Source organism: Oryx dammah, unplaced genomic scaffold, assembly GCF_014754425.2.
Source record: "Oryx dammah isolate SB20612 unplaced genomic scaffold, SCBI_Odam_1.1 HiC_scaffold_25, whole genome shotgun sequence".
Classification (NCBI taxonomy): Eukaryota; Metazoa; Chordata; class Mammalia; order Artiodactyla; family Bovidae; genus Oryx; species Oryx dammah.
Genome location: NW_024070209.1, coordinates 28,599,376 through 28,621,961, shown reverse-complemented (window position 1 = coordinate 28,621,961; position 22,586 = coordinate 28,599,376). Strand labels below are relative to the sequence as shown.

Below are 22,586 nucleotides of genomic sequence, written 5' to 3'. Positions count from 1 at the left end.
GTAGTGTCTAAAAAATACCCTAACTCTCGGGTTCTAGTTAAAAATAAAATACTTTCTTAGAGAAAAAAAGTATCAGAAAGTAAGTACTATACATTTATAAATATAACCCTGAGTACTAAAATAAGAACTTGATGCCGTCTTCACTTACTAAAATTAAAAATGAGAAAAATTCCATCAATTAGAATAGCTTTTGGGGGGTTTAAATTCAGTAACTCCCTCTTAAATCTTATTTTGAAACCTGTTCTCAGCATTTTTGTCAGGTTGAAAAAAATTTTTGATGTTTAGATTTTACATAATTTTCCTATTCTCTATATAAAGCTGAGTGATGACCTTTCCCCTATATATTACTTCTTTGCATTAAAAATGTGCCTTTCAAAAATACACTATCCATATTTTATTTTAAAACAGGATACATATTCATATTAAATGGGAGATACTAGCTTGGCTTTCCTATAATTTGCTTACATTTGGAGAAATTATGACATACCTATCAATCTTCTAGGCAAGCAAAAATGGTGGGGTTCATCTGCCCCTTTGCCAGTTTCTTTCAGATGTGCTCCTCAGCTTACTTCCATTGGTATAAGGGACCCAGGCAAATTTCACAGGGCATCCTTTCTCCAGTCTCTCTAGGTTATAATCCATTTTATGGCTGCTGGCATAATCTCTTAATCTTTGCTATGAACCTAGATAAATTCAGACTCTTCAGTCTAGTATATTCAAAAGTTACACTCAACAGATTCTTCTACCTCACCCTGCTTTCATCAGTTGCTACTTACCACTACACTGTCACACCTAACTTCTCCACTATCTGCTAATCAATTTCTTAGACATTCTTGTGATGAAATAAACCTAAGACACCAAATCACCCTGCCTCCATGTGGGTCACTTTTCTATTTTTCCTTATCAAGCATGCAACGTTTCTGCTAAATTACTTCTTCATTAGTCTATTTTCATCACTCCATATTTATATACTTGCCTCTGTCCCCATTAGTTTAAAAGTTTTATGAGATGAAGATTCTCATCTTCTACTGACATTTTATTTCAAGAAACCATCAGTGACCGGGGCTTGAATTCAATTCATACCATTGAATGACCTGTCTCAAAAATCTGAAGAAAGTTAGGTCCACACTGAATCAGGTAGAGAGTAAAATTTGGACCATATCTGAGTATGCCCTAAAAATGATTCAAGGTCCACAGCTCTCTTCCTCTCTTGGTATGTTACCATCTATCTTTATCCATATTTCAAAAACTTTCATCTTTTGTTAGAAATGCATGGATAATATTGGAAGAGAAAAATAATAACTGTTAATAGCAGTTACCTCTACAAAATGGGAGTTGGGAGGGTCAAGGTCAGGGTTGACGATGGTAGAGGAAATGGTAATACAGATTTTGCTGTGGTCCTGATTATTTTTAAAAGTTTTTAGACTACACTGTGCAGCATGTGGGATCTTAGTTCCCCAACCAGGGATTAAACCTGTGCCCACCCTGCACTGGGAACATGGAGTCTTAACCATTGAACTGCCAGGGAGGTCCCATCTGAGGTACCAACTCTTTATAATCTTAGTATTTTCTAAGTATTCCATAATGAACTTGCTTTTTCATATGAACATTTGCACTAAAAAAAGACATATTAACTTGACATGGAAAACATGACAACTAATTTGACATGGATGAAATTTTAAAACTGGATACAAGGCTTATGATTCCAGTATTTGAAAAGTTTTTGAAGCACAAGTCCTCTATTGAAAGTAGATGGCTTAAAAAACAAAAGTTAATGATACAGAATCTTGAATTGACAAATTAAGGTAAGTACTGCCATCATTACTTCTCCCAAAGAAACTCTTGCTTCCCTGGTGGGTCTGCTCTGGTGGCTCAGATGGTAAAGAATCAGCCTGTAATGCAGGAGACCTGGGTTCGATCCCTGGGTTGCGAAGATCCCCTGGAGAAGGGGAAGGCTACCCACTCCAGTAATCTTGCCTTGAGAATTCCATGGACAGATGAGCCTGATGGGCAATAGTCCATAGGGTCTCAAGAGTCGGCCATGACTGAGCAACTAACACTTTCACTTTTTCCAAAGAAACACTTAACCCCTGCAGAATCCCTAGCTCTTGCCATCCTGTCCTGTAGTTTTAAGTATTATTCATATAGCCATGCCCCATATTTTCTTTTCCCCCTTAACTCTACATTCAGACATCCCAATGTCTCCACTGAGATAACTAATAGTAATTCATACATCCCGATGTCTCCCCTAAGATAATTAATAGTAATTTCAAAATTCAACATACCCAAGGTCAAGATTTGACTTATACTCTCCAATTTGCTCCTCCAATGTTATTCTAAAATCATAGCATCACCATCCTTTGCTCAAAATCAGTCATCTTTGATTTCTTCTTTCTTCACATCTAACCTATCACCAAATCCTGCTATCTTTTTCCAGCAAAAGACTCCTCCCTATGACTACCACTCCAATCTAGGCTCTCACTCTCTCTCACCTAGATGACTACAACTTTGCCCCACTGCAGCTTGTTCTCCATCTGTTAAAGGAATATAAGGCAGAACATGTCACCTTATTACCATCAGACTCAGAATAAAATTTAGATTCCTTAGTTTGGACCCACAGCCCTAAGTGGTCAGGCCCCTGTCAATCTCTGCAACCTTATCACCTATCATTTCCCACCATACTCACCGGGCTTGGCTTACTAGCATTCTTTTTCAGTATAAAAGCTCATTCCTGCTTTCAGATCTTTAGTTTTATTGTTCATCAAAATACTTTTCTTTGATATTGTTTTCTTCTCATCACTCAAGGTCACCATTCCCCAATGACCCTATAACTTTGTCTGATAATCCAGTGTGTACCCATCACTAAAATGGTGATGGGCGCACATAGGTCTTCAATGAGTATTTGTTGAATGAATAGCTGAAATGAGTCTTAATAGTTAATCAAACTTCCTGGGTATGGAAAGTTGTTCCAACTGATCCTTACTTTGTAAGGACAATTCATCTACACCCTGCCCTCCCCGCCCCAAACCACCAACCACCTCCCACAAAAACTCCATCCCAAACCTCCTTAGAAATATACCACAATGTGAAAGTCTATGTTCTGTATTTGGCTGTTGCAAAAATATGAAACAACACATGAGCCTAGATATGCAGTTTTTATGCACCAAGCAGTATTGCTTCCTTTGGAAATAATATTTCTCACCTTTAAGTCAGCCTTTATTGTGCTTGTTTATCTAATTTCATCTAGGTTACACTATATGTGTTGTGGTATGGAATATGAAGGAACTCATATGATCTGCCCTGTGTTAACTCTTAACACACTCCCAGAGATGAACATAGGCTCTGCATCTTTCCAAGGAGAGTTCTGACTCATCCAGACTCTTTGTCACTACCAAAAAGCAAGTTTATAGCTTTCTTTGTTATAAAAATAAGGGATCTAAGGCCAATCTCAGTAAAACTTACCAAACTAATATTTAGTGATATGGAGCAAGAGAAAACTTAGGATGAAAATGAACAGCAACAAGGTCAAAATGTCAAATTAAAATGTTCATAAACTCTGAATTTTGTCAAAATGAGTCTTAGAATTCAAGTATCAATTTTTATGGCTCAAGCCACTATAAATCTTATATAAATCTTCTCATGGACCATAAGAACACACATCAGTTTGTGAAGTGTGATTATTTGGGCTCAACTTTTGTTTAAGAAATAAATTTAATTATGACTCTTAATAACTATATTTAAACCAAGCTGTTTCTTCAAAGAATCTTTACTATGTTTAGCCAGTAAAGAAAATTCTAATGAATGCTTTCTCTTTACAAGGTATTACAAATAAGATTATGGTTATAAGTCTAAACTTCAGGTGCAGATAATCAAATCTGAATGGTACAAGGATAGAGTGTGTGTATATATATATATACATATACATATATACATACACACATATATATATAAAGCCTTTAAATTATTTTGAATCAGATGTCAATATTAATGTTGAAAGTAATATTAACATCATAAACACATATGTATGTATGTGTATATGTATATAGAGAATATGAATGAATGGATAATGAACTTAATGAGAATGTATATGAACCAGAGCAATCTTTCTTTGGGTTAATTATAATTACTTCTATATGAAGTCTCTAAACTTCTAAAGAATTTCCTAGTTTGTATTAAAATGCACTTGAAAAAAACCATGAAAACATAAATTTAGTTGACAGACTACAGGGGGATTCAGAGAAAGACACAGTGAATATAGACTTAGGTGCAGTTTCATGCTGGTGATTTTTCTTTTTTTAAAATGTAAGCCACTAATTTTTTTAAGAAAAAAATTTAAACCAAAAGTTGCATATGAATATTACACACAAACTGAAACATAAGTGACTTTTAGCACAGTGTATACATGCTTACATAAACTCAAATATTTACACATTTAAAACAATTTCCATTTAACATAAGACATTTCTGAAATACATAAAAGCATTAATACTTTCTATAAAACTACAATTAAAACATCAATTTCCTACAAGCATATAAAACATCAAGTGCTTTCTTGGAGTTTCAAGTTACCTCTTTAAAACAAGATCTTGCTTGCATATATAGTCTTTCTCCAATAATCAGTATGAACTCTTTATTTCCCCAAGAGGTTTATTTTTCAGGTACATTATAAGTTCAAGAAAACGGACCCAACAATTATGCAATGTAATTATGTCATAACAACTTAATTGCACATAATGCTTTAAAGTAGGTTTGGATGACGTTCTCAAACACTTTGGTATTTGTTCTTCAGGGACTTCTATTAGAAATGACAGGAATTATAAGTCCCTTCAATCCCCATTTTGCTTTAAAATGGACAAGTCTTTGGTTAAAGTTTCTACATTTTGGGCATTTATTATTAATTAAAATGGTCCCCAAACCAATAAATGGTGCTATGTTATTAATTCACAAGACTTCATTTAACTTGCCTCTGATGCAGGAGGCTACAGATATTCATTTACTATAACATGTCATTGATAGTTTCAATCTTTCACTTATAAGCAGAGAAATCAATAGGTTTAGTCAGTATTTCTCTGTTCATTTTCTGTTATAACCTAAACTATACAGTAATTTTCAGAGATACTGTTCCACAGTATATGTGAGTATGATTGGAAAGATGTACAGAATTAAATTTAGAATTAGCTTACTTGGAATAAGTCAATATTAGACTGTTCAGTAATTCTGCATCAACTATAGTAGGTTGCCAGGTAATGCTTATTTAAAAACCCCAAACCATTCCATTTACAAGAGAAATTGTTGCAAATGTATAAAACAGCAGATATACAAGGAGAACACCAAACATACTTTATTAGCACAAAAAAGCAGCCGTAACAAGGCACAGCAAGCAGAAACATACATTAGCAGTCAAAGGGTTAGTGTTGCATACAAATATAGCTTTTCTTTTTTGTGGCCTTGGCAATAGCCATTGGGATGTAAAATAACTTTCTGTAGCAGCAGGTAAGGAAACTAGGGAGCACTCACCAGTGGTACAGAGCACGTTAACAGAAAGACACAAGAACGTATTTGACTACTTTAGTGCAAAATGTCTAAGACGGACTGTAAATTCAGTTCAATACTAAGAAGCAAACACTAGAACTTGGTATTACGTCCAAAATAGCTCACTCAAGTAGTATTGCATACTATTCTAAGTGACAAAAAGGTGCTAAGTAAAGTTATTTACAGATACAATGGTTGTACAGTACCTTTTAAATCAGCAATTTAGGTTTCAGATTTTCCATTAAAAATTAAGTGCACTGAAATTCTATAACTTGTACTTAAGCAATTCAGCTATGAGAGTTTACAACAAAGAGATAAACACTGCCATCCAAATTATGAGTTACAGTTTAACAATAATTTCAACGACCAGCAACCACTGTAGTTAGTTTCATCTGACTTGTCTAGGTATCTTCTCGTCTCACTTTCTTCATGGTTCACAAACTCATCATGGGCATAGAAAAAGATCCAACTTTAATGATCCAGCAAATCGACTGCACATGTCAACTTAAAAAAAATCACACGCAGGCCTACCTTGCAGCAGCTATTTCCAATGCGTTTTAAGTTAAAGCACTCATTAAAAAATGAATACCTAAGACCTTAAATAAATTCTACTACCAACTTTTTATAAGTCTGAAATTTTAAGAACTACTACTTAGAAAACCTGGTTTACTTAACAGTACCTTTTGCAGAAGAGAAAAGGAGACTGACTATAAACTATATCAACACTTACGTGAACTGCACTATGCCCTTGTGGCCAGAAAATTGCTTTTTTTTTTTCCCCCCTAAAAGGAAGGCAGTCTTTATTTTTTTGGACTTCCAAACTTGACTTACAGTAACTATAAACATCACTACTTTTGGAAGGTTATAGAAAAATCTTAGAAAAAATAATAATTTCAAACATTAGTCATACTGTTCAATACTCATTCAATATTAATAATTTGTTCTTCAGTAAGAAATAGAATTCTTCATAGCAAATGCCCCAGAGTTGCTTCACTCAGTTATTACTACAGCCGTTAAAAACCAAACTGTCAGCTAAATCGGCAGAGTGTTTTTGCAGTCTTACTGAATACCTGTAGCTCTATCCCCTGTTGTCTCAATAGGCACCACATTTACTGAGTAAAAGTAACAGCAGATTGCGCCTGACAGACACTAACACTAAGCTTACATACTGTACTGGGAAAACCTAACACTGATATGTGTGCTTGCTATAGGTATACTGCCCAATGCACGTAAAAGCAGATCTAGTTAATGCCCTTTGGGGACAGGAGGGTTTACTTTGCTTTGACTGGTTCTCGTTCTAGCCAGCGAACTCTAACTTTCTGTTTATAATGATACTCTTTTAAAAAATCCTGTAACATCGATGGTAAAGGGAGCCCATCAATTCCATCATACGTTGTGCATCTGCAGATGACTGCACGGCAGATGTACTGCAGGCTAAAAGGGAAAGTCCTGTTGAGTGATATTGTAAGCAACGGTTCAAAAAACATGCAAGAGCTGGGGTCTTTGTAATGTTCCAGAAGTCCTGTTACAGTGGAGGAGTGAAACACACATGGGTCATGGGCATCAAAACTAAAGTTGTGATTCCACTGTTCAATTCGGGCATGCAGGGACCTGTTGTAGCGACGGAAGCTCACAGAGAAGAGGTAGTCCTCTTGTGCAGAGTCCCTGAGCAAAAATGTACCTTCAGGTTTCCCTTCCAGAAGGGCTTCTGCTTCGTAGCGGTCCATCACTCCCCAGTAACAGGGATTACCTGTGATCTGGAGTAAGTCCGGCACGAGGCAGTGTATGTAATCAATCTGCGTGTGGACTTTCCAGGCTCCCTGTCTGCTAACGTGGGCATGGCTGTCTCCAGATACCTGACGTTGCTTCTGCCTCCGTGACTGCAAACACAGCGTGGTTGTGTCCTCTTCTGAGTCACAATTAGCTTGTGGAATTGCAGAACTGTCCCCATTTACTTCAGTCATTCCAGGAGCTAACTTTGGTCCCAGTTTATATAACGGGTTAACCTGTGCAGTGGCTTCGAATGTATGTATTTGTGCGTTGGGAGGGGGGTCTACCCCTTCTTCAATACTAAGCCGCCTTCTCTCTCGAAGCCGATCTTCTTCATCTTCTGTAGAAACCAAGGATGGATCAAATGTATCAAAAAATGTTGAATGTGGGCTCACAGGGGCCGTATGCTGCTTAATCAAATGCCATTTTTGGGCCAAATCTGAGCCAGCAGGAAAAGGGCATTTCTCAAGCATTAATTCAGAAAGATGTATCTTTCTTTTATTAGAAAATAGGGGCTTTGACTGCTTGCTGTAAGTTCTCATGGGAAAACACCAGCCCACAGTATCCTGCAACCTCTGTCTCAGAGAACGACTTCCTACAGTCCTGCTGGACACGCTGTCCATGTCGTGCACAGAGCTGACGCCGTACCGCCGCTCTCGCCTTTGAAGTCCACTTCGAGTTCTACCAAACTTTTTATCCGTATCCAGGGAACTCTGTGTCTTTGTAGAACAGGAATGTTTCTTCTTCCCACCCCAAGGAGCATGTCGAGAGTAGGAATCTCTTCTTGCGAGTCTTGTTCCTGGGGTGACACATGAGTCATTATCCTTTTCAATGCTTATTTCAACAATCTGAGGAATTTCAGCGGCACAGTTTTGGTTTCTCCTTGAAGAATTCTTTGAAGGGCTTAACCCTAGTTGTAAGGCAACGTTTTCTCTTAAGGGACTGCTTTGCTGCTGAGGAGCTGAGTCTCCTAAACTGATGTTCTTCTCTTTGACAGACAAACATCTGTTGGAGTTCATATCCACATTTTCACTACGGTTTCCTCCCTCGTGACTGAAGAGATTCTGACATCTGTACTTGAAGTTATTCCACATTTTCCCCACTTTATCCATTGATTATAAGACCTAAAGACAAAAAAATAGAAGAAAATAAGTTAATCAAAGGAGTGTGTGAAAACAAAAAAGGCAGTAAGTATCCACCCCTCTTTTTCTCATGGGAAACATCAGTGGTTCTGGTCAGAAATTTACATTACATCACCCCATTATTGTGATAAGGGTTATGAGACCCTACTGTGGCACCATTATTCAAGCAAGTCCTTGCTTTCTACTTCCCTTCAAATAGAATACAGAACTCAGAGGAAAGGAAACAAACCCTTTTAATTAAACTCTGGTGGCTTTTTCATATGTGTTGTTGGTAATCACTAAGTTGTGTCCAACACTTTGCAACCCTATGGACTGCAGGCCACCAGGCTCCTCTGTCCATGGGATTTCCCAGGAAAGAATACTGGAATGGGTTGCCATTTCCTTTTCCAGGGATCTTCCTGATCCATGGGATCTCCAGGAATCAAACATATATCTCCTGCATTACAGGTGGATTCTTTGCCACTGAGTCATCAGGCCATTATTGGTTTCTGTCTCCTCACTTTGAATAATTTAGGTACTGCCTCAAGTATTATAAAGGGAAAATATGTTTTGCATTGTTGAAACACATCTTCATTCAACTTCTTAAAAGTGATAATCAGGACCACATTTGTGTAATACATCAAAATTAATTAAAAAAACCTTTAAGCAGTCATCTAATTTCACTTACCAACTAACTCTACTCCACTCACTAGCAATCTAAGCCTTACAGTTCAATCACTTGTAAAAATTCCTAATCTGCCCTCCTCACCCTATGACATAATTTTTTTCTGTGATTTTGAAGTAGTTTGAGTGTAACAGAAAACAGGAAAAAAGAAAGATAATACAGTGTTTAAATAGAAGGTAAGAGTCTCGATTCTTAATCCTGGAAAAACTTGAAAGTAACAGAGTAATAGAAAAAAAAGTTAGGATACTATAGTAATTAAAAACCAAAAACTGTGCAGTTTGGGTTTTTTATTCTTGCTCCTTAAAAAAAAATCTAAAGCAGTTCATGGCATTTTACAATTATTGTATGACTATGACTTATATGACTGTCTCATTTAGTAACCTAAAAATCAACATTAGATGAAATAGAAAAGCCTAAACTTAAACTTCAACCAGTTTTATCACAATATGACAGCAGAATCTTTTTCTTCTTCTATTTTGACATTTAATATTTATGGCACATTTTCCCCTGAATTTTTCGTTCATGTTTATTTACTATCTCATTGTGTACTATTCTGCATAGTTCAGAATCAGTATTGGAAAACTGAGTTTTAACAGTGCTAAGAGTCATTAGAGCTGATCTTTCCATAACTGACTAAATCTCTTTGTCAGAAATACTTCCATTTTCAAGAAGCTGACTAGGAGCAAGAGAAATAAACTTTCTTAAGAAGAATTATGTATCTTCCCTTTAGTTTCCTACAGAAAAGGTCTTGAACTAACAGTGCTCTTGGAATAATGACAATGCCAACATAGATAATTAATGTCTCTGAAATCATAAAATGTATGGTGAGAGTCCTCTTTATTAAAAGCATACTGTTAAGTACATAGAAATTTGCATGATAGGTGGTATATGTTCCAATAAAATGTTAGATGGGACTGTTAAATCTATCAAACTCTGTCAGAACATTTTGCTTCCTCCTCCTTGCAAAGAAAATCTTTTGTAAGCATTTTTTGAGTCTTACACCATTTGCACGTTTTGTTTTTATCACTTATTCTTTATATATTAAGATTTCACTTTTGACCCTACTATTTTTAGGACTAATTCCCGCTCCATTTTTGTTGTCTCTAGAATTTGTAGATGTACTCTTCCAATATCCTAGCCCCTTTTAGCCTGGCTTCCGTCTCATTTCTTAAAGTTGCTTTTTATTTTTACCTAATTCATACATTCACAGTTTCAAAGGTCAAACACTACTAAAAGGCTTATATCAAAAAGGAGTACTGCCTGATACACTCCATTCTTGATTGCCACTCCCAGGGGTCAAGGAGAGTTACTTTGAATTTTGTTAAGCTGTTTCTGCTGCTATTTTCCTCACTGTTTCTAGATAATGTGTTCATATCAATTGATAACATTCTAGGATGGAAATAATTCACCCTCACAATTTTGAGGGCCTTATTCTACTATTCTAATGGCTTCAGTTTGGCTGTTGAAAAGTCTAATGTTATACCAGTTCCCAGTCTTCTGCATGTGACCTGTTTTTATTTTGTGAAACATTGCAGCTTCTTTATCCACACTTTATCCATAGTGTGGGACCTTTTTCACACTCATTGTGCCAGGCCCTTTCAATTTCTTTTTACTCCATCATCTTCCCTCCCTCCCTCCTTAAAGTTCATTAGACACTACACCACTTAGATTCATCTTCTGATTATCATATATCTCCTTTTTAATACTGTCTTTTCATTTTCTACTGGTAGATTTCTTTGACATCACTATCCAACAGTTCTAGTGGGGTTACAGTTCTTTGTATTACAGTTTTAATTTTCAAGACAAATTTTCTTGTTCTCTGAATGTTCTTTTTAATAGCATCCTGTTCCAGCTTCCTGGATATAATACCTCATTTCTCTAAGGATACAAAGTTTTAAAACGTTGTTTTCCTTTTTTCTTCTTTTAACATTTTAAATATTTGTATCTGTTTCTTCTAAGTATATAGTTTTTTCTCCTTGGATCTTTAGGCCTTTGTTTTTGACTTCAGAGGCTTTCTCTAAGTGTCTTGATGAGGCATTAGCACCGACACACAGATCAGAAGCTCTGTTCGCTGGGAGGGTGGGGAGGAGGGGGCAGATGGGGGACAGCGGGGTGGTGCTTGCTGACTGGTTGGCTTTATTACAAGGTGATGAGACAATGAGCTGGTTTTTTATTAGGGAATCCTCAAAAGCTACTATCTGTAAGCTTTGTCTCCTGGCTGTTCATCCCGGAAAGAAAGGCTCCAGTCTCCTGTGTGGGGCATACACACCTGACTGCCATGCTCTGAGTACAGGGAAGGCAAGTTGTGAGGTCTTAACTTCAATATTCTCACTTTCACTTAGTCTCTGTTTTTTAAAAGTGGCGCTTATTTCCAAAAGATATCCCAGCTTCAGTTACGACTAAATTTCTTAGACTCCTCCCAGCTCTGACCTCTAGTTTTATCCAAGGTAAAAGAACAGTCACTTCCAGGCTGCTCAGGGTGAAAGACTCACGGCAGACTGACACAGACTGCTCACTGTTCTGTTTTCAGCTCCATACTCTACCCTTACCACCAGAGGTAACTGGTTCCTCAAGTTTTTGAGCCAGCAGCATAAACTGGGTGCAGAAGCACTGAAGGGGCCTCTTAAATTATCTCTAGTGAAAGCAGTTTCTTTTTAATTTCATAGACTGATTCTTTTGTAAAATATAATAAAATTGCTTTAAAAATGAAATGTAAAAAAGACATGAAATATAAGTGCCAAGTTTCTTACTAATTGAACAGATATAAAGTAACTGTTAAATTACTATAAACTATTTTAAATGCTTGTTTTTAATTTCTACACTTAATCTGTCAAACACTGGTAACAAACTCTAGGCTGACACCAGTTCATGGTCCATACTTTGCACAGCTCTGGTGTGGAACTGTGCTGTCTGGCACATGTGGTTACTGAGTCCCTGAAATGTGGTTAGTGCCACATATTGAAATAACAAGTTTGGATATAACTGGTAAAATATTGTAGTAGAATTCATTTCATCTGCTTATTTTTTAAATGTGGCCACTAGAAAATTTTTAATTACATATATGGTTCAAATTATATTTCTACTGGACAGCACTGATCTAGAGCAGGGGTCAGCAGGCTATAGCCCAAGGAGGAAATCTGGCCTGTGGCCTGCTTCTGTATAGACTCAAGCTAAGAATGGTTTCTACATTTTTAAAGGGATTAAAAAAAAAACAAAACAGAAAGCCCAGAAAGAACATTCAACAAGATCACATGTAGCCTACAAAGTCTAAAGTATTTTCTATCTGGCTTTTTACAGAAAAAGTTTGTTGACCTTGGTCTAGTATATGTCAGATAATAAGCCATACCACCGCAGAAACTACAAGAGTAATATTAAAAAAGTACAGAAATCTCTCATCTCCATGTTTATAAGATACGTTTTGTAGCTATCTTAAGATACTTCTTTGATAAGCAAATTATAACTAAAAAAATAACCATTCATTTTAGAAAGTGACCAACCTTAAAACCACTGATTCTCATATACAGCTCTTTGTAAGCTGTATGAACAAGCTGCATAACAGGCCAGGTGGCAGCAGGCAGTTTCTAACACTAAACCTCTGGTTCAGTTTCACAGACAGGGCATGAAATTTAGTGATCTCTCTGTTCCTAATGTGGAAGGCTGCTGCTAGATTCCATTGTGACAAAATATCCTAACTTAAAAGACTAGTATGCTTCCATACTCCTTGGGGACAGAAAATGGATTTTTTCTTGATGTGGGGAATGCTATGTGGTAGCTGTAATAGTGGGAAGAAAATCCCAATAGTGATTCACAGAAGAGTCCATATAAGAATCAGAAAGACATATCAACTATCTTAATATTTACAATGTCAATTTTGAGGCTCTTTTGTTTTTCTGGTTAAATTTTTGGAAATACAACTGAAACCATTTAAGAACTAAATTACAACTCTATTACTTTATGATTTCATATAAAGTTACACAGGGCTTTTTTATGAAAAAGTGTTAAATTTCGATTGTATTGATTCTAGATTGAAATCATCCATTAACAATCTTTCACATTTCTGTACCGGCAGAGTTATCTTTAAACCTATCCAAAGCAAAATTCTAAAAAGTCATTCCTTCCCTGAAGGACAATCATAATTTAAATTCATTCTATAATACTGTAGTAAGTTAAAGAGCTTTTGTTGAAAAGTGATAATTAACAGGATAAGCTATAAATCAGAATTATGAAAAATGAGAGGTCAAATTCCATTACTAAAAAATTTATATATATTAACAAAGTAAAGACTGTATGTAGTCAATGGCTCTCTTAATGCCAAGTAGTATCTATTACAAAATTTCCACAAAACAAAGTCACTGAACTCCACAGAAGTTCATTCCAGTGGAACTGAATCCATACTTCATCAGAAATAAATTCAACAAATTTTAAGACTACATGGCATGCCAAAGTGGGCAGAGAGGAAACATGTGACCCAATGAAACCGCTCCTGAACTGTTTAATCTATCTAGACTACTAATCATAATGCCTTTTCAGTAGAAACCTCTTTAGTTACAGTACAAAGACTGGGACACAAGGACTGACTGAAGTGTTTCTGTGCCAAAGTCGAGTACAAGATGCAGTTTAGGAGATTCCATTTTTGATTGATATTTTGGCGACATTTCAACAACTTAAAAAAAAAGTACAGTGTTTAATATTAAAGACTGATCCAGAAATCCAGGGATGCATGGCTGTCATAGCTTTAGTCCCTTTAAAGAATCTGAGAACCACTGGGGTATTTTAGAAAATTATTTTTAAATATTTTTAACATACTTTATAGTCTGTGACATCATCTACATTATCCAACTGTATGCCTACATATCTTTTACACTGTTATTTAATATTATATTCAACCATATAAAACTGCTGTTTTGTGGGTAATAAGTGGTCATATAATTCAGTTACAGTATTATACTGTACATAGTATATTAATATAGTAGAGCATGTACATGTGGAATCCTCTGACTTAGTATACTCAGACTTCTTCCCACCAGCTGAGTTTTACTGAGTTCTAGATCTGTTCATGTCATTTATACTTATTATTGTAATTAGGTGATTTAATTGTTAATTAACCTAACAAAATATGGGGGAATGTGAACACTGAGTTGAATAACTTTTGATATACTCAATAAAAGGGAGATACTTCTGTTGCTGAATTAGGTACAGGCAAGAAAATAGTTTCAAAAATTAGAAAAAATGCTACAAAAATATACAAGGATTCTAAGATCAGAATGCATCAGAAAAGTCTAAATTCTTATGCTACTTAAAAAACCCAAACTATAAATCTTAAATGATATATTAATATTATGAGTATAGTTTCTAAAAGATAAAGAATATGGAACTGGCAACTAATGGACCTATTCTCAAAGAAAAGGCCTTTGTCCCTTAATAAAAAGCCTGACAAATGAACACAGAGTCATGTTCTGAGAGTAAAATACTTAAGGCATGCACCCCTTTTAATGATTTCTTGCTTTAATAGACTTTGTAGACTACTGGTCCCTGACTGAATCAAAGGAAAGATCTTCCTTAATAACCAGTTAATCAATTTTATAGTCATGCCAGGTGGGAGTGGTACAAAGGCCTAATGATAACAGGGAGTCATGAGCTAGACTCAGGGATGGTAAGGAAGACTTCTCTCTGAGGAGGTGATATTTCAGAATCCTGTCAGGAAGGATGCGTGAGAATGAACAGTGTTCCACACTGTTGTAGAATCCTAGGACAGTGTTCCACAGGCAGAGGAAGCAGCATTTGCAAAGGCCGTGGAGCAGGAAGGAGCATGGCGTGAACAATGGCTGAAGCTAACAGAGACTAGCAAGTGAAGGGAATGAGGGCCAAGAAGCAGCTGAAGAGGCAGGGCGGTGATCCACAGAAAGAGAACAGGAAAGGATGCTGATGCTGCACAAAGACCACCTCAAAGGTGCAGGTAGGGACTCTACTAGGCTGGTAACAGTGGAGACACAGATTTGAAACGATCAGAAGGCAAAACTACAGGATTAATGATTGCCTTGACGTGGTGAAAGAGGAAGAGAAAGGTGTCAAAAACGAGTTTCTGGCTTGGGTAAATGGGTGGAAAGAAATGCTATTTCAGAAATAGAAAACACAGTCAATACAGCAGTTTTGGCACGTGGGAGGTTGAAGAGAGTTAATAAACTCAGTTTAGGAAACACTGCAGTTGAGGCTGTCACTGAGACATCCTAGTGAAACCTCATCAGTCCACGAGTGTATATCCATATGATGGATTACTAGACAAGCAGGAGTGATAACCCACTTGCATCTATACTATGAAACTCAAAGACAATGCTTAGAGAAAGATATGATACATAAGATATATACATTATGAATCAATTTATCTGTTAAAGTCCAAAATATGTTGTTGAGATAGGCATACATATCTAGTAAGAATATAAAAAGCAGGTAAATGGTTACGTTTGTGGCGAGGGATACAGAGTTAGTAAGAAGCACTTAGGGCGTTTCTAAAGCACTATTAATTTTCTATTTCTTTGGTTGGGTAATGGCTACAATGGTTTTATTTATTAAATATTTTTTAGACTTCACTTACAATTTTACAGTCTTTCCTGTACACAATACACTGCACAATAAAAGTTTTAAAATTATACAGCCACAGTTTGACCACAATGGGAATTAATAAACACTATTTTAAAAGCCACTAGGAAAATAAAAGCCTCTCATAACTCTTTGGTAGATTCAAAACTGAAAATTACAGATGATTTAGACAATAGCATATTAACATTTGGGAGATTTTTTTTCTATATGCAATTTGGTGATTTATCAAAATGGTCCATTAAAGGATGGAACTGATATTAAAATGTGACAAAGCCAGCACTCAGAAGAAAACCACTAGCTTGTTCCATTTTAAGTGCAACGTGTGAAACAACACTGACCAAAGGAACCCAGAGCAAAAGGTGTATCCACAGGCCTACTGTGAGTGAGTGGTGTCTCTATTCTATGCCTACCTACTATGAAAGTCATGATTCTTTCTGTAGGCTTGTATACCACTCAGAAATGTTCTGATATTATTATAACTAATGGATCTATCAATATATGACTAAATTTCACTTCTTTTCTAGAATACTACTTTCAAATATAAGATCAATTAAGAATATGTTTGGATATACATTACCATACGTAAAAAGATGACCAGTGCAAGTTCAATGCATGAAGCAGGGCACCCAAAGCTGGTGCTCTGGGACAACCTAGAGGGATGGGTGAGGAAGGAGGTGGTAGCGGGGATGGGGATGGGGCGGGGGGACGGACACATGTACACCTATGGCCAATTCATGCTGATGTATGGCAAAACCCAGTAATTGTCCTCCAATTAAACAAATTAAAAAAATATACATTTGGAACCACATGCTTAATTTCAAGAGATGAAGCTTAGTAATTTCTTGTATTTCTTTCTGCATATTAAGGTAAATACAATAGCACATCTTAAAAAAAAAGAAAAAATGGACATTAAATCAAATTAAGAGTCACAGTGTTATATAGACTGCCTTAATAAATCCCCCAAAAGACAATTTAAGAGGTATTTCTTTTTCTGATTAAAAAAAAAAAAGTATCTAAAATTTGCATGTTTCTTAAATTTTACTCACACAATTCTAATTTCCAGTGTCATACAGGAGGGTGCTCCAAACCATCAAAACCCCAGATTCTTAAACACAGAGTACTTGTAGTGATTCTGCCTGCACTTTGCTTAGGGCAACATAGTGAAAAGGGTATAGGCATGAGATAGTCAACTGAGGGGGTGAGTGGGGGAGGAGGTTGAGTAAGAACAGTCCTTCACATTTCTGAACCTCAATGTCCCTCTTGGTAAAATGAGGATAACAATATCTAACTCATGGGTGGAAGTGAGGATTAGAAACCATATCTGTAAAGCCTTTGGTTCACGGGAGACACTCAAAAGACAGTGGCTGTTACCAGTACTATCTAGCATGAACCTTTGGCTTTCCTTTCTTCTTAAAAATAATTCTCCCTTTCAGTTCTTCTAGGTCATGCCACAAATGTCAGTGTTTTCCTATGTACAAAATCTACCAGACTGAAAGTTTTATCATTAATCATTTAAGACTCTATATTATTTCCTAAGAAATATTACAGGGATTTCAGTATTCCTTAGCAGTTGAAGCCATAACTCATCTACAACCTAAACTAAGCATAGCTAATCTGTACAGTACTAGGCAAGGCCCAGGAACATAGTCCTCATTCATTTTTTTTTGGCGACTCAAAATTTCTTTTTAGTTTATAACACTGCCATCATTTAAATTCTACCATATATATACTGCACGTTAGGGAGGCATAAAATCCTAGTAAGTTATGCTACATTTTCTATGGAGAAAGTATCTTATGTAATATACTAACAAACATACTATTCATTGAAATGTTTCTTATCTGGCCAGCATTATTGGCAGACTGTGGTAGAACACAAAGAACATGTGCTTTCACTTCAGAAAGCCTTAAAAGCAAATTCAAGCACTCACCAGCTGTGAAATCTGTCTCAGTCTTTCCATCTAAAAATAGAAAGAACTACCCCTCTCTTACAAGGGTTTTTAAGAGGATAACATGACATAAAGGTAAGTAGAGCTGAGTATATATAACAAGGGCTCAGAAAGGGTAGCTTCTGTTATACAATCTACAGGGCAGCAGAAAGTACGTGCTGGTGATAGCAGCAAAAAGCAAAACTGTTTACTAAGCATCAAAGCAGGATGCGACTAGTTGCTGTTTAGTTGCTAAGTCATGTCTGACTCTTTTGCGACCTCATGGACTGTAACCCGCCAGGCTCCTTCTGTCCATGAGATTTCCCAGGCAAGGATACTGGAGTGGGTTGTCATTTCCTTCTCCAGGGCATCTTCCCGACCCAGGGATTAAACCCGAGTCTCCTGCAATGGCAGGCAGGTATTTACCACTAAGTCACCACGGAAGTCCAATTTAGTACCTTCTCAGAAATGCCTGTAACATTTCCTAGAGCACAGGGCCAACCCCCTATTCCCAACACACATACACACAAGTCTCCCTTAATACCAAAAAGTAAACTAGAAACAAATATCTACAAAGGAAAACAGCTCTCGGTTGAGGAACTTAGTGCATCAAGCTACTACACTGGTTAGCCTTCATTGCTGCTTGGGGCCTGTTTAACAATGAGCTCACTGAGGTCCTGCTAATAATTTACAAAGAATATTTAGTTACCAACGGTAAGTGAGCAATTGTAATCTGGAGCATTCCTTCTCTAGGAAGGATATCCATTTTGTAACTCCAGTAGTTCAGTGTCACAAGAAATACAAAGATTCCAAGGACTAAAATAAAATGATTTTTTAAATAACACTTTCCTTCTATTATCACTATTATATAAACTAAAGGATACTACTTCCTTCTAAGCCAAATTACAGGCCTGAAGATAATCCATGGTCTTCATATAGTTTGATAGCTTGTAATGATGAGTAAAAAGAGAGGAAGAAGCCCCATAATCAGGATAACTTCTCCGGTTTTTTATCTAGATCCTTAAATTGGCCGAAGTAAAAGAAATTTTAAACATCTTGAAATGAGTTTATTCTTCAGAAAGATATTTGGGAGCAATACTGGGAGAAGTAAAGACAAATAGGATACCTTTTAACCATTTACGAAAACTAATTTCAAGAGAAGCACTCTGACTAAAATTATAGACTAGAAACTCCAAGTAATATACCTCACTTTTACGTATTGCCACGTTACAAACAATTTTATTTTTTTTAAATAGGACAATCAAAAAACCTTTAGTTTGCTAACAATTGAAATAAAACCTCACCTATCAAAGATTAAAAACAAGTAATCTGAAAAGATGATAAAAATATATATTCATTTTAATGTTTACTGATACTACATGCAGAAGTGCACAGCAGTTTGGAAACTACAAATGAAAAAAGGGTGGCAGCGGCAGAGAGGTTTAAAGGGAAGTGCTGTGAGGAAGTAAGCTGGCCAGAGCAAGAGACTAAAGAACCTTAGAAAGCGTAACAGCCTGGGGTCAGAAACTACAGGCACACATACTGTAAGACAGTTAAAAGGAGGAGCAAACAGATGTAAAACATGAGGAATTTTAAGCCAACAAATTAAAAAGGGTTTTAGAAAGGCTAGATTTTTAGAAAAACATACAATTTCAAAACTGACTCAAGAAAAAAAAAAAAACCAAGCCCATAATTCTAAAAGATTTTGAATCTGTAATGAAAAATCTTTGCATAAAGAAAGCACCAACCCAGGCAAGTGTTCCAGGCAGAGGTCAATCTAACAACTATGATTTCTAAATCACTGGTGGCCCGAGCAAGAGATTAGGGTTAAAAGAGAAGTGAAAGCACCATAATAAAGCAAGAAAAAGAAATGTTAATTGATTGGGCAGGAAGAAATAAAACTGCCCATTTTCAGATGACATGATTCTCCACATAGAAAAACCTAACGAATCCTACAGCCATGAAATTAAAAGATGCTTACTCCTTGGAAGGAAAGTTATGACCAACCTAGATAGCATATTCAAAAGCAGAGACATTACTTTGCCAGCAAAGGTCTGTCTAGTCAAGGCTATGGTTTTTCCAGTGGTCGTGTATGGATGTGAGAGTTGGACTGTGAAGAAAGCTGAGCACCGAAGAATTGATGCTTTTGAACTGTGGTGTTGGAGAAGACTCTTAAGAGTCCCTTGGACTGCAAGGAGATCCAACCAGTCCATTCTAAAGGAGATCAGTCCTGGGTGTTCACTGGAAGGACTGATGCTGAAGCTGAAACTCCAATACTTTGGCCACCTCATGCAAAGAGTTGATTCATTGGAAAAGACTCTGATGCTGGGAGGGATTGGGGGCAGGAGGAAAAGGACGACAGAGGATGAGATGGTTGGATGGCATCACCGACTCGATGGACATGAGTTTGAGTGAACTCCGGGAGTTGGTGATGGACAGGGAGGCCTGGCGTGCTGCGATTCATGGGGTTGCTAACAGTCGGACACGACTGAACTGAACTGAACTGGACGAATCCTAAAAAAAAAAGGAAAAGAAAACCCAGCAGGGTTGCAGGATACAAGATCTACATGTTAAAACAAATAAGTGGAAACAGAAGAGATGCAACAATGAACATGACCTTAAAGGGCTGGTAGGTCATTTCTTCACTCTTTAGGCAAAGCCCTAAATTTTGTATGCTTTGGAAGTATGAGATTCAAACTGCAAGGCAAGAAATATAGACATCCTACTTACCACTGCCTTTATACTTCCGCTAGGGAAGGGTGAGCTGGAAAATGTGGTCTGCAGTCCACCCGAGAGCCCCATAGGTCATGCCTCCCCGCTGTTTTCCACTGCCCTCTCCCAGGTTCAATCTTCATCATCATTTGCATACACTACTTGAAACAGCTACATAAGTAAGGCATCTTCCTTCACTCTCACTCCCCTCTAGAACACCTGCCTTAAGACTGATCCCAGGATTTCAAGCAGCGAAGCAAAGTCAAGGGACTCTATGTCTGGCTCTTCCTCTACATTTTAAGATCTCAGCACAAAAGGAGCAACAAATCAACAGTTATCAGTATTATAACTTAGGAACAGAAAGATACAGCTGAAACCATATCACGTGGAGAAATAAGGTAACCAGATGGTTGTTGTAGGGATAGAAAGAGTCTTTCTCCAGGAAGAATTCTGAGTGGTCACTTTTTAATCCTTAGGAAGACAAAAACAAAGAAACTCTTAGAAAAAAATTAGTATTTCAAATAGTTAAAAATGTAAATAAACAACCAGAAGAAGGTTGTAAGGAGTCTTTCATGGGAGATGTTAAAAAGGATAAGCAACCCTCTGTCTCCAGCCAGCCCAGGGACTCCTCTCTCTAAAAGCAACTACATTAACTAACCTCAACCATCTGTGATTTTTTAAAATATCAGAACTTAAAATATAAGTATGGCATTCCACAAATGGAGTCACGTTATTTAAGATCTACCAGTAGCAAGCACATCAGATACAATTCTGAGTCCTAATCATACTACGGTGCAATTAAGGTATAATCCCCGAAGGTCCAACATACTGAGCTATTCTAACAGTCTTGTACTCTATGTAACTAGTCAGGTTTCAGTCAGGTGCTGATTTAATGTTCAGTTTAGACATTAAAGGTTCAGGGTCAGCTGAAAAGCAACAACAAAAACCCTCATAATAGCAATACTATCCTGTCACAAACTTTCTCCTTCCTGTCTTCCCTTACAAAAACCTTCCCAGCACAGTTTAAGAGATATTTACTTGCCCTACATACAGCTAAAATATGAGGGTTATTTTTACAGATAAAGTAAGTTTAAATTGTGTCAAAGATAAACTAAGCAATTTGAAGTACAGTTAATTCTCAATATTCTTTGATAATAAAGAAAGCAGTACTTTATTAAAAAAATTAGATATTCTGTCAGATCTGAAATGAATTAAGATTTACTATTTACTTAAACTGTTCACATTTTAACTGTCTGAAGTAAAAATAGCAAGTAAAAATAGTTTGCTATTGCTTGCATGTAATTTTGGAAACCTACTTATATGAGATAATTCTTGACCTTGTCAAATAATTAATTGGCTAATTTTCACAATGAAATGTCACACTTTCCAGTTAAACACTTGCATCTAATGTGTATGAACCATTCCATAATTGCCATTTCTAACTGGAATCACAAATACACACAAATCAAAATCTAATTTCTAAAAATCTCAATTATTATGCTGAAAGAGTTAGAGAAATATCTAACCAACCACAGACATTTTCTAAACTCTCCCCCTTATCAAGTAACTTAACCAGAAAGACACCTATGTGGTTTGTGTTATTGACTCTTGCAGATATAGTATTTTACCAGAATTAAAACTTAATATTATGCCCTTAACTTTTACTAAGAGTTTATAAAATAAATGGCCTTCTATCATTCCATGTCCTATAAAAATGGTATCAAAGACATCATTCCTCATATAAAGATCCACACAAAAAATTCCTCTGACTTTACTGCCAAGATTTCTCTCTTAAGAACACTGCTCTGCTTCCTTCAAGCAGACAATGAGAACAAGTAACTCATGTTCCTCCTCTTTTCACTGTTACCAACAGGAAACCTGAATGGAAGGCCCACTCCCTTGCCTAAGTATGTCAATCATCACCATACTAAATGTCCAAGTGTAGATTTATTGTTAAATCATTTTTTTCCCTTAAGGAGATGGGAGTAAAAATAAAGCTAACAGATTTTCTTAAACTAGAAAACTCTATAATTCTGAATCTAAAATTTTGTAATCTTTCCAACATAAAAGGAATGGATGAGCATTTCAATGGACTGTAAAAACAGACTCACCATAAATAAAAAAATAAACATAAGAGACTGTCTAACCTATCAAAGAAGAGATGGGAAAGTCTATTTAAACAAAATGCTGAAGAAAGAAACCAAAAGGAAATTATCAAAATACTTAATGGCTGAATATTTTACA

General features: G+C 36.4%; 1 protein-coding gene across 2 annotated transcripts in view; it reads right to left on the bottom strand.

Annotated features, from left to right (window-relative positions):
• Positions 1-4,208: 4,208 nt before the first annotated feature.
• SOCS5 (suppressor of cytokine signaling 5) overlaps positions 4,209-22,586 on the bottom strand; it is a 73,277-nt gene continuing 54,899 nt past the window's right edge. For both annotated transcript variants that reach the window (XM_040224746.1, XM_040224745.1), the window contains exon 2: positions 4,209-8,426. In XM_040224746.1, coding sequence (XP_040080680.1) covers positions 6,804-8,414 — 1,611 coding nt within the window. In that variant the 5' untranslated portion in view covers positions 8,415-8,426 and the 3' untranslated portion in view covers positions 4,209-6,803. The remainder of the gene's footprint in view (positions 8,427-22,586) is intronic.